This window comes from Taurulus bubalis, assembly GCF_910589615.1.
Source record: "Taurulus bubalis genome assembly, chromosome: 5".
Taxonomy (NCBI): Eukaryota; Metazoa; Chordata; class Actinopteri; order Perciformes; family Cottidae; genus Taurulus; species Taurulus bubalis.
Genome location: NC_136593.1, coordinates 24904914 through 24918809, shown reverse-complemented (window position 1 = coordinate 24918809; position 13896 = coordinate 24904914). Strand labels below are relative to the sequence as shown.

At 39.5% G+C, this 13896-nt stretch overlaps 1 protein-coding gene across 2 annotated transcripts in view; it reads right to left on the bottom strand.

Annotated features, from left to right (window-relative positions):
* Positions 1-13896, bottom strand: part of cadpsa (Ca2+-dependent activator protein for secretion a) — a gene marked incomplete at both ends in the record, with an annotated part of 148676 nt that overhangs the window by 77170 nt on the left and 57610 nt on the right. For both annotated transcript variants that reach the window (XM_079218437.1, XM_079218438.1), the window contains 3 exons: positions 3882-3948; positions 8863-9002; positions 9083-9194. In XM_079218437.1, coding sequence (XP_079074563.1) covers positions 3882-3948; positions 8863-9002; positions 9083-9194 — 319 coding nt within the window. The remainder of the gene's footprint in view (positions 1-3881; positions 3949-8862; positions 9003-9082; positions 9195-13896) is intronic.

Below are 13896 nucleotides of genomic sequence, written 5' to 3'. Positions count from 1 at the left end.
GTCATTTAGCTTCACATCATTACAGGAAACACATGGACATGAATACTAGAGATGATTTGTTGGATATGGCATGTGTGTTCACAAACAAACTTCAGAGCCAAAAGCAAAAGTTTTCTATATATACATATACACTACACACACACACACACACACACACACACACACACACACACACACACACACACACACACACACATACATATATATATATATATATATATATATATATATATATATATATACATACATACAGGATTGTGGATCATTGACAATATTGCAGTAAATGAACCGATATTAAACTCAAGCCACAACCACTGTGCTGATTATGAACTCATGGAGGAGGAGGAGGAGGAGGAGGTGATTTAAGGACAGAGAGGAAGTGTGGAGGATAAGGAAGGAAGAGATGACAGGCAAGTGTTAAACAACAGGGAGGATGGGAAAATGTGGGGAAGCAGAAGATGTTGAGGAGGTAAAGTAAGATAAACGGAAGAAGAGAGGGAGGAGTGAAGTGAGGCAGAGAGAGTATGTGAACAGTGAGGAAAAAGAAGTAGAGTGAGATTCATACAGGACCATCACTTCTAACACCATGTGCAGTGTATTACTTAGTATTCTTAAATTAGTTTAAATCTTATTTGTCAGGTATACCCTTTAATTTAGCATATCGTCAAATCGGAAAATATATGACATGACTGAATATTGAAATAAAATATGTAAAAATATATTTGTAGATTTTATTAGCATGAAACTTGAAAATGAAAACACTTTCCTTGTCCATTTTAAGGGACAAGGAAATGGACCTAAAGTTATTTGTGTGGTAGATTTGGAACGATATAGAAATCACATGATTTATTTAATTTCTTTATTAGCTCCCTTCAACCAAAAATTCATGTACAAATTCAAGAACTTATGTTTTCTTGAAGGGTGTTTCGAGTCAGCTGTCAATGATGAATGTAGAAGACTTTATAAAGTAACTGCTCTCAGTCTCATCATCCTATTTGTGCTGACAACTAAGTGGTCACTGTTGATTTGTTTTCATTTACGTCCATAAATTAAATTATGGAACAATACATAACATATATTTACTTAAAAGGCAAAGCATGATTTTCTTTCATTAAACCTTTGGGGGGGGTGTTTAAAGTGTGTATTTTTTTAGGAGACAGGGTTGACACACCACAACTGACCCTGACACAGTAATACTTTGTAGAGATATTGGAACTATTCCTTACTTCCTAGAAATATACAAAAACAGTCATCCAGATATCTCCTCCAACGTTACAGACGAAACAATCCTTTCTCTAACATGCAAGACATGGTGCACTTCTCACGACAATCATTTCTAATTGTTGAAAAAAAACAAAAAAACTTTATGAGTAAAATAATCATAGGGTTTATAATTATAGAGTATGATCTCAACAAAAGCTGTGACACATGACTTTAGAAGGTGTTTCATTTTCACGTTTAAACAGGAAATACATCAGTGGCTCTTGTACGATAGGTATGATCAGTGATAACTTCAAGTGGAACCTGAACGTTACCTTTCACATTCATTGGCATAATCCAATAATATTTTTGCATTTTTCGCTGCTTTAATTGTTTTCTGTTTTTAATAAAGTTACCAGAATCTGAATCAGAAATTGATCCCCAGGGGAGAAAAACGCTACGTTGCAGTTGCTGCTACAGATAAGCACAAAGAAATAATAGAAACAAAGGACCACGTAAAATGCAAACAAAAGGAGCATGTAATATGTAAACTATGCACATAAAACTACAAAATATGTAGATAAAGAAATGATAGGTCTAAGAAAAATGGGCAAATATGCATCAAACACATACATCCATAATACAAAAAAGGGAAGAAAAATGCTGAGTCTTAAATGTCTGTTGTTCTCTTGAGTGGTACTGCAGTACTGTGTATGAGCTTGTAGTTTATCTCTCTTCATTATCTGCAATATAATCAACAGTGTGGAGGACTGCATGTCATTATTTTCTTTGAAAAAAAATCTTTAAGTGTACTGATTAGAACAATTCAACTCCCATCAACATCTTAAATCTGACAGGAAGACACAAATGAAAACCATATTGAAGTGTGTCGTGGTACATAAAGGCAGACATGGGTTACAAAAACAGTCCGGAGTTACTGACGAGACAAAAACAGTGAGCAAAGAAAAAGGAAATTCTCTGCATGGTAATCTGTATGATGCCATGTGTCTAAAACAGCAACAGAAATGTGCACTCAGACACACAGAGTGTCTTTGGTCCTCAAGACAAACAGCCATGCACATACACAGACAGACATAAATACAAACACACACGAGTGCGCAGTCTATTGACCAGCATTTGTCACTTGCTATATATTTAGCTGGGAGCAAGTGGGAGGCTTCAAGTTGGCGACGCTCAGGCTTTTCTAGCTGCGAGTGTTAGGCCAGCTAGTGTTCACTCGACTTTGTCAATCCCCTGTCAACTTGTAGCTTTGAGACATATCCTCTGCAACGCACAAGAGACAGGCCGCCCTACCCCACCGCCCCCCACCCCGCCTGCTGCCCACCTCCCAATACAGAGCCACCAGGAAATGGCCGCTACCGGCCCCCACGCCCCCGCCACCCTGTCTCCTGACAAAAGCCTGCTTGGCCTCTCCATCACTCCTCTGACAGCCGAGGGAAGACAGCTTGGCTGCATCTCTCTTTCCCGCTGCACACACAACATGTGGCCAGTGAAAATATTAGAGCCACAGAGCAACGCTGAGGCGGCTCAGGGTTCCTCTCCTGGGTGGGATCCAACTCTGTAGCTCATATTTCATCTTGTGGTTTTCAAAGTATGATGGAAACGTGTCTTTGTTCTGAAGAATTCCTCCTAAATGTTTTATTATTGGTGCTCCGAATATGAATTCATCACATTCATCAGACCATTACTGATGTTCCGGTTTTTTATCAATCAAGATTTAAAAGCTAAAGTGGATGGATTTATTCTCTAGTTCTCTAAACAAAAGCAACGGGCAGTTCAACACATTTCAGGAACCCGGTTGGTAAACTATCCAACGCTGAGACCGTTAACCGTGACTGTGTTTACTTGGTCACGCTGGTTAAGCTGCTAAACCACATAACAGCTTCTACGACAACATAACAGAACATTACAAACAATGTAAATCTGATCATCTCAATCAAAAGAAGGCCAGTCCTGTTAGACGTCCCAATTCCTTAACAGGGTTCTGTAGATTTTAGAAAAATGAAGGCCCACTCTTTAATAACCAAACATGTACAAAATAAGAGTTTGTTTACATTTACAACGTTTATGGGAGGAGGTTTTAGTAGTGATTAATCTACCGATCATGCTCTTGTGTTAAAGACAAACATTTTGCTTTCTATGAAATAGTGGCTTATACAATGAATACTACAACTACAAAGTGATGTATCAAAAAATTGTTGTGTCAAGCCAGCAGGCCATAATACAAACATATTCTATTCCATATCCCAGTTGTTTTTTTAAATGCATTGTTTCATTTCAAAATAGCTGCATATGAATTTGCTGTTGATCACATGACTGATTGATTCAGTGAATGAGAAATATCTGTATCTGAGCTGACAAAGGCAGAGGATGAGAATTATGGCAGCTTGGATTTGGGTCTCAAGAATGATATCGTACGCTCAAAATGGAATGCATAGACACTATGCCACATTTCAATCTCTCTTTTTTTAAATGACACCAAACAAATGTCATAATATCAATATTATACATCTGATGCCGTACAAATACATGACTGAGTAGGAACCTAAAGAGATGTTGCTGAGCCCACTGCATGTCGTGTGCCATTCACTGTAGTTGGTTGTGTTTTACAGGACAAAAAGAAAATCCTGTGAGATCTGGACTGTATTATCTGTGCTTACCTGAACCAGCACAAAGAACCTTTTCTTCCATCTTTTCCACACGTTTTTGCCAATGGCCCAAAGGTACCTGTGGGGTTTAAAAAAACAACAACACTGATTTAGAAAACTATAACTTTTACAGAGATTTCTCATTGTGGCCTTTATGCATCTGTTTTAAACGAACTGCCAGGTCATACCTATAGAGGACGCACAGAGCGATGCTGTAGAGCATCACTGACCTCTCCTGGTTAAATGGCATTACTGCAACCAGACACATCACTGATACGTCTCATTGTTCTGGTCTTCCATTGTTTTGTGTCTTAGCTGACAACTAAAGACACTAACAATGCCACCTTTGTGTTTAGTTGTGCCTGTAAACCATCCAGTAGTTAGAGTCCTGGAACTAGGACATCTAAACTGTTATTAGTTCATTGCATCAGACGCCTGTGTCGGACAGGTCAAATGAAGAGCAGACATTAAGAGAGGACTTTGGGCTGTTAGGATACCGACACTAATGAATCAGTCACAACATTTCAGCAACATGAACAGGAGGGTAGGCTCGTCACAATCAAACGACAGCTCCGTCTCCTAGAATGTACGTTCTCACACATTGAAAGTGCACTGTGAATTAAGTTTCGAGGGAAATGTATTTTGTCATGGATTACAGTCGCTTTTTACAAAAAAAGATTCAAATGAATCAGCAGAAGTCATGAAGGGACATCTGGGTGGGAGAATGCTGTTTGTGTCTTGTGTAAGTAATTATGTTGCACAAATACTTTGATAATAACAACCATCATAATTCATTTAAGGACAAGCGTAAAGACTTTCAGAGACTATTTAAGACATTGTTGAGAAGTCTTGAAGATTACTGATGTGGACCTAAGGACTAAACAGGTAGAGTAAATGGTGAATAGACTTTTAATTATATAGTCTTCTAACTGCTCAATGCGCTTTAACACTATTCATTCAGCTACAAAGTGAAGCAGTATCTTTTAGCATCAACAACCTGGGAGAGACTGTGACTCAGTGGTAGAGCAATCAGAGCTAGTCCACATCGATGTGTCCTTGGGCAAGACACTTAACTCCAAGTTGCTCCCGCAGGCTGTCCCTGCAGTGTGTGTGAATGATTAGTTAGTCCTGATGGCAGGTGGCGCCTTGCATGGTAGCCCCTCCCATCAGTGTATGAATGGGTGTGAAATGCTCTGAGAGGTCAGAAGACTAGAAAAGTGCAATATAAGTACAGTCCATTTACCATTTAGCATTTTACAACCACACAATATATCATAATCACATATCTGGAGTGACAGCTACATAAAGTATTTACAACTAATTAAGATTATATTCTAGCTCCAGACGATTGTGATATGTGAGAAGGATCAGTTGGAAGTGTAGTGAATGCAGATGTTTAGTCCAGGGACCACTTTGAAATGCATTCTATGTTGTCTATTTGGTGTGCTCATGACCCTACATGGCAGGCATTGGAAGGTGTTGTCCACGCCCAATAAACAGGGAGATAAGATGTAACACAGCTTACACTAATTAGGTTCAAACGGTTGGTCATGATCCCAGACTCAAATCACTTTGAATTTGAACAAATGTTATCTGAAAATCGTTCCAATAAGGAGCATGAAGTTGAAATGCTGCAATCTCCTTTTAAAAGTATTTTTAAAACTGTCAATCCAGTATTATTCTACATCTGCAAGCGTCTTTGAGCATTTTGAAAAGCGCTATATAAATTAAATGTATTATTATTATTATTATTATTATTAGTTACTTGTGTCCAAAACACTGTTTTTTGGTGCATCATTGTGCATCAAATGTAAAGTCATTATTTTTTCTAGTAACCTTGAGATCTACACGCATTAAGAAAAGTAGGTAAAGTAAAAGACTAATATTTGAAACAACAGTAGAAGATCCAGTGAAATCAGTAGTTCTGCCAACTACAGAGAACTACATCGGTCATGATATTTTCTTAAATCTGACATGGCGAGCTCAGAGACTGTCTCTCATTATTTCATTCAGAAATACAGCATAATGTGGCAGTCAGCATGCTCTATATATTCTTTCCCTTCTCCAAATGTAAGTGTGTATTCTGTAAGAAAGAGATCTGACATGACAACGTGATGCAGACGGAGAAGGACGGGGAGAGGGCTTTTGTTGTAAAAGAACATCTGAGGGTGAGGACCCCAGTTTGATCTGCCTCTGCTGCTCCCGGTCCAGCTGTGGGTGTCCCTGGTGAGCCCGCCTCAGTGTGTCTCAGTGTGCCTTTCCCCTCGGTCCACCCCAGAGCTGCCTCTGCCTGTCGTCCTAAATAAAACAGCATCCAGGAGGTGACACATGAGGCCCTGCCTGCTTGCTGTGCAGAGAGTGAGGCCTGTAACACGTTACAGGGAGGCAGTGTGGGCATCTTACAGGGCAGCCCAGAAGCCTCCTCCAAGGCTCCCAAAAGAAAGCATATGCAGGGGAAGGAGGGAGGGAGGGAGGGAAGGAAAGAAGGAGGGAGGGAAGGCGGACAAGCAGCTTTTAGCTACAGACAAAGGAGCAATGCTTTAAAGCAGGAAGTGTGTGTCTGTGCACCAGTGTGTGAAGCTCTGCCTCATGACTCAGGTTGGCACTTCTTTTCAAGAGCAGAACGCCACTGCAGGCTTACAGTTACTCTACTCACTCATCGGATTCAGGTTTCTTCTCTGGCATGCACAGCAAATACTGTATACAGTAATATGTTCATGGAATCTTTAGTTAAAGTCATTATGTCTGATACTGGTATGAGAGTATTGAGAATAAGGCCATTGCATGTGTGTTGATAGTCTAAATTTAGAGCATGCTGCAAATTAAAAAAGCCAAAGACTGAAGGTAATAGTGTTATACTCAGCACATCAATATGCAGTTGGCATAAATAAAAAGCTATATATTTGTAGAAAGTTGTGATGCAAAAAGAAAATGTTTAGAATATGCTGTAGAGTTTTGTGTGTAGAGTTTCAACAAAGAGGATCCTAGTTTCAGGAACTGCATTTTAGCTGTTGCTAAATAATGAAATCATAATGTCTATTTCCAGCTCAATGTGAATGTCAATTAGCTCATAAACTAATGTTAATTTATAGGGTCAGTCACAAAGAGGTCATCAAGGAATCAATATAGATGCCCTATAGATGTCCTGATCAGGAGTAATCTTGTTTATTTTGGGATGTTGATGTAGAAAGTAACCACTGCAGAATTACAAACAAATTACAGTCTAATTCACAGGAGTTATTTGGGTTTTTTAATATAAATTGAACAGTTTTTACAATAGTATGTCAACATGTAAATGGTGTGTAAATACACAGAGTTTTGATGGAGTGTTGATGCATGTTGAAAGATGTGGTCATAAATGTATTTTGTATGAAAGCAATAGAGTGAAACACCGTTTAGTCAACACGACGCACACATACAAACACACGTCATTGTACTGAAGACCAAGCTCATTCCCGAACCATGACTTTAAAAATAGCCCATAAGCGATGGCAAAAACTGTCAGCAACCACAGACAGAGGTCCATGAATGAGTGCTAACCCACTTTCACTCAGCACATCTTAAGTATCATCTTAAATAATTGATGTGAGAGTGGAGTCTTTACAGGTGTAAAACATTATTTCATAATACCGCAATTAATTAGTCTTCTGATGCGCTCCCTGTATAAATTGTTTTGAGTTCATTTAATTTCCGTGCACCAGCTAGATAATGTTTCCTCACTCTCTCATTGTGGGGTGAGGCAGTTGCAAAGTGCATAATTAAATACATAATTTATTGAAGTTATCAAATGTACCTGGGATTTGCTATGCCATGTTAAATGTCTTCCATGAAAAGGGTCTATTGCCTTTAAAATCTCATCAATTGAGCATGTATGAGAATGAGTATTATATGTCACTTTCAACACTATTTCCTTACAATGTAAATTGTTGGCAGTTAACTGAAAATCGGATCACTTGGTGTCCATGGCATAGTACTGGTCTGCTGTTGATAAACCACTCTAACATGTTGCAGATGCCTTTTCCTCAAAAAAGTGTCTCAAATTTTACTGATGTGGAAAATGAAGTGTGTGCAGTAGCAACTGCAAACCACAAGAGGGAAGCAACACATTTTCTTTTGGGCAAAGCACCTCCAGTAAAACTATTGTGGTCCATGTGTGGTTTTTACTGTAGGACTGAGGGATTGAACACCCTCTTTGGTTCACAACCAAAGAAACGAAGTTGGGTACGCATTGCTTTATTCTATCTCTATCTAGTTAGTTAGGCATGTAATAACACCACATCTCGCTCTGTGAATTTAGGATTGATTTGGCCAAACCAGAGTTGTTGACTGCTGTAACTGTAGAAAAACTAACCAAGATGAGGTAGCTATGTTTTATTTAGTTTCTGTCCAGTTAGAATGGCGTGTGTTCTTTACGATGAGCAAATTTCTTACGATGAGCAGTTGTTTGTTTATTAGACTAAAAGAGAGCTTGTGTAACATTACCAAACTCACAGCTGAAGCAATGCATCCTGGTACATGCAGGCACAGCCAGCACGGCTTTCTTGGTAAATGTAACATCAATGGGGAATTGAATTCTTGAGTGGACTACATTTACCATCAGCACTGATTGGGGATCCACATAAAAGGAGGCACATTTTCCCTGGAAGGACCTTTGATACAACACCAGACTCTATCACCCTAAGGTGTTTGGCTCAGTCCTCACATTCCTCTTCCCTCTATCTCTTCTGATCAACACACATCGGCTTCATCCAGACAAGATCATTATTATATTTTAATACCATGACATAATAATCTTTATCTAGTTTTAAATCCCTGAATGGTGTAGTCTCTACAGTAACATAGAGGACCTTCAATGTTTGATAAAGAGCAGCTTTACCAGTTGACCAGATGTCTCTGAGACCATTTAATCTGATCAAACAGTCAAAAAACCTGCTTCAAATAGTTCATATATCTCAGAGCTGCTACAAGCATGCAGAATCTCACCGTCACTTACCCACAATGCTTCATGTTCTGTGGTTTGTCCATGCGAATGGCCAGTTTGATCCTGAGGTCATTGTCTGGGCAGCCTTTGGACATCGTCATCTTGTGGAGTTCAGACTGCTTGGGACTGTTGGGAGTCGGGTGGAGCACAACCTGGGAACATTCACATCATAAAAATGTGTGTGTGTGCGCAATATTCAGAATACCAGTGTAGCACGACGTTCATCTCCTACCTTCCCCAGCTCCTTATCTTCCAAAGCCAACACTCCTGTGCTCTCAGTGAACAGCTTCACCTTCACAGCGGGCAGCGGCTGGGTGGTGGTGAAGTCACCCTGGGTGCCCCAACTACACACAAACAAAAACAGTAATACATTTATACCTATTCATACATAGTGTTGTTGGGTTTGGGGCGGTAGATAATTGAGATGACATGGGAGTTTGAATGGCAGGTGTTCAAATGAGGATAGAGTTTGGATGCTAGTCAGGCTGGTTTTTATGTGTTGGCAGTAAAGAGCGATTCCTCCACCCCAACCATTAGGGCATGGTTTGTCCAGGTTAAGATATCCAGTAGGGGGGGTTTGGTTGAGTGCATAGTAGTCCAGGTTGTTTTGCCAAGTTACAGTGAGACAGCGGATATAAAAGGTTGGGTTGTTGTCAATAGTTAAGTCATTGATGATTATACTTTTGTTGCTTTGTGACTAGGTGTTGAACAGAGCAAGTTTCATGGAGTGTTTTGTGATTGGTTCTGAGAATTTGGGTAGGGTCCTGAGGTTTACTGGATTCTCACGTACTGTTGGTTATGATGACGTAATAAGGGAGTGGGCGTGTTTCGGTGCTGAGTCCACAGAGACGGGATGGAGTTGACAGAAGTGCGGTTGTAGATGATGAACTTGCGCTTGGAGTGCGGCTGTGGCTCATGGGGAGAGTGGTCGTTCTGAAACATCAAGGTAGCTGATTTTATGGAATCATGCACAGGGTCGCTGGTTGTGTCGGCTTGTGCTGGACGGGAGATGGTGGTGTCCATGAGCTTCTCTGCGTCCTGGATCTTGTAGAGTTTGGATATTCTTCCTTCCAGCTATTGGATTTTATCGGCCAGGTGGTGAGGGGGAGCCATAGTAGATGTGGCGGACACATGAGCTCCAACTCGGAGCCCACAACGTTGTTCAGGTTTTAGCAAAGGTGACAGCTGATTCACAAATGCTCCGGTTTTACGTTTACCGATAGACAGACGGTATTTGTGGTCATCGTAGAGTTAGATAGCTCCAAAGATCTCGGGAACGTTAAACTTAAAAATGTCTAGTACATGTTCTGATGTCATACGCCTGGTTTAATATATATATATATATATATATATATATATATATATATATATATATATATATATATATATATGGATTAAAACAGCAAAGATCTAAAACGTCTACCGTAAAAAATGTGTCTGAAACTGGATTAAAACGAAAATTTGTAAAAAAAAAAAAAAAAAGGGGAGCAGAGACTTCAGTTCTAAACATCAAACTGCAGCTAAGTTAAAGACAAAGCAACAAACCCTGTGGATGACCACTCATATGTTTGTAAATGTGTTCTTGTGGACCCTTGTGTGACCCAATACACGTTGTGCATATCTGTAACATTTAATCAAAATAATGTCACTTTTATATTTCTTCAATAGTTCTTATCCGTTTTAAGAGACTGAAATGGAACAGTATCTGCTTGACCCTCGCTTGGCTAGACCTATCACCACAGCGCTGTGTCAGATCTGTCTCCACATATTATCATTCTGCTATAGAGGGAAAAACTCTATAATCTCAACATAACAAGCCTTGGTATCTCATAACTGACATAACCCAAACTAGTACTGAATTTGAGATAACATCACATGCCGTCTTTCCCTGAACACTAGAAGACTCTAATGTGGTAATCATTTGTAATTAGCTGAGATTATTATTATCATGGTACCACTCAGATGTGAATTGAGCAGATACTGTAGCCTCCTAAAACTGTCTTACTGTGACTGAACAAAATGCCCCTGTAATGTTCCTGCAGGGACTGATAAGAACAGATTAACATTTAAAGTAGCAACAAGTGAATTAGACAATACCCTGCAATACTCCTTTAACATTCCTATCGGGACTCATAATGTGCCTATTATGTGTCAACAGTTAGAGACAAACAGTACACAGCACTATGTCTGCTAAATATATATAAATACCCATAAGGACAATGTGCATGTAATGACAAGAGAAGACCAATAACAAAGGATAACAAAAAACGTATTTCCTTTAGTTACAAAGTCTATATATCCGTGCTGACTCAAAACAGCACATCATAACAAGAAGACTGTCTAAGATGATGTAGTCATTGTAAAGTCACCCAATGGTTTGTGGACTCTGGCTTTGAAGCCTTGTGTTTGCCATCTTGTTTCTTTTGCGTGACAGAGGGGGATCACAACCAGAAGAAAACATTCATCGACAACCAAAATGTTACAATTAAGTAAAAGTCACCTATTAAAATACTACTTGAGTAAAAGTCTTAAAGTATCTGATATTTTCTGTACTTAAGTATCAAAAGTATTTTTCTGATATAAAATGTACTTAAGTATTGAAAGTAAAGTACAAGTACATGATTTTAATAAAAAAGCAAAGGGTCTGAATTTTGAGAATTATGAAGTTTTTTCTTTTAAGTGCTATAGCCACCAGGACCAAGGACCAGGGGTTGTGTTGAAAATAACTGGGTTGGCTGTGATCCATCCACATATATTATGTTCAATATAATATATTGTACATAAGTATACTTTTGCATCTACTATGAACTTATCATCATAATTCTCCAAAAAGCAATATGACACTATGAAGGAGTTGTAACAGTGTGGTTATAAGTATTCTCATTCCGCCCGGTACCGGTCCGTGGGGCCCTTGGTACCGGGCCGTGGGGCCCTTGGTACCGGGCCGTGGGGCCCTTGGTAGCGGGCCGCACAGAAAGAATGAAATTAAAATTCAATTTTTAAATTTAATTTTTAAAAATCAAGGCCGGAAAGATGTTTTATTGTGAAAAAGGACCGGATACATCCGTCTGTGGTAACCTCAGACGGAACCTATTGACACATGTCAAGATGTTATGTTACTCTAAAAATGAAATTTAAGTCTGTTTCAACTCGGTGTCGGTGTTCTGGATTAAAACCAAGGTAGAGTATCCTGAGATCGCCAAAAAAGCACGAAAGCATACGTCCATTTCAACATCCCGTCTGCGGGTTACAAGTTAAGCAGTAGACTGGACATAACGGTTTAGTTCGGAGTAGAGTCAGTCGACTGGACATAACGAACACACGGCGGGTGTTATTGTCTCTCGTCTCTCCGAGGTCGGACCCGGTTCGTGAATATATTGTCTTCACGTAACCGGTCCGTGACGCATAAAGGTTTGTGACCACTGGACTAGAGGATGTAGAGGGAAAATGCAGAATATTGTGATTCGCAAAACCTGCTTGGTGGAGTCTGTGTTCCTCCACAGTCTAAAGATAGATTTGATTTTGTAGCGAGTAATGAAGGTTTCAGGGGAAATGTATCGGAGTAAAAGTATCAGTTTTCTTTGCAAAATGTAGTGAAGTAAAAGTAAACAGAAATATAAATAGTAAAGTAGAGTACAGATATCCCAAAAAACTACTTAAGTACAGTAACAAAGTATTTTTACTTCGTTACTATACACCACTGTCCCAGACCAGATTGAAACCATACATTTATGTTTAACTGAGGTAATAAATCGAGAGAAGTAGAATATTGTTCTATTAGACTTCTATACAACCAGAGAAGTTGACCCCTGCTGGACATTAGAGAGAATGCAGGTGTATGGCACTTCCACATTGGCTCTACTTTTCAAACACGGCGGTTGCTGCCTGATTGTTCCCAATGTTTATCTAGCTCAATTTCATCACATTTTAGTGTTAAAGTCACGCGTTTCTCCAAATTAAAGAACCTTATTCCAAAAAACTGCAATGTGTTTTGGGAATGTCCATTTTAGTTAAGTACCCAGACTCATGTCTGCCAGAACACAAAGCTGGATTTTTGTGGAGCTTCTGCAACGAGTTGACAGAAGCCAGAATCTTGTCTCACGTGTTGGTCATTTCCCCGCTCTTACTCCCCTCTTGCTACTGTACCAATAATACAGCTTGAACTTTTAAACAGTAACAAACAAGACTGAATCCAGAGAAACCGGAAGTGTAAGTGATGAGACAATGAATGAATGGCTACCATGGTGACGAGATGTGACCCGTGACATTACACCTGACACCAAAGCATCGTCACTTTTATTGGTGCTTAATTATGGAAATAAGCAATGAAAGTCATGAGAAGACAAACTCCACCACGGTGAATTGTGAAATGAAATGCTCGTCCAAACACTGTTGAGGGAACATACTTTTGACATTTTCATCCATGTAGTTGCACAAGCATAGTATTTCTACCGTGTTACCCAAACATTTCCTGGCACTAAACCTAAATGCTGCAGGATGTTCATTGAGCACCAACCTGATTATATGGACTGTTAAGTTGAAAGAGGTTATGGACAAATGCTGTATATGATTAGATGGTGCATGGAACACCATCAAATGTATTTCACACCTGTCCTACCTGTACAGCACACTACATAGAGCAGGGGTGTCAAACTCATTTTAGTGAAGGGGCCACATGCTGCCCATTTTGATCTCAAGTGGGCCGGACCAGTGAAATCATAGCATAATAACGCATACATAATGACAATATTTCTCTATGTTTAAATCATTGGCAAAGGTTTTTGGATGATAAACCCTATTTTAAGGTCTTTCTACAATAAATTAGAAACACAAAGACCAAAGATTTAGACATCAGCCCACTGTTTATTAATGTAGTTATTTTAGTAATGTCAGAGCTGCAATCAATTGTGACTGTGGCTCAATGGTTACCATGCCCGTCTTACAATCAGAGAATCAGTGGTTTGAGTCCCAACTATTATCCAACAATTATCACGCGGGCCGGACTGGACCCCCTGGTGGGCCTGATCCGGTCGGCGGGCCGTATGT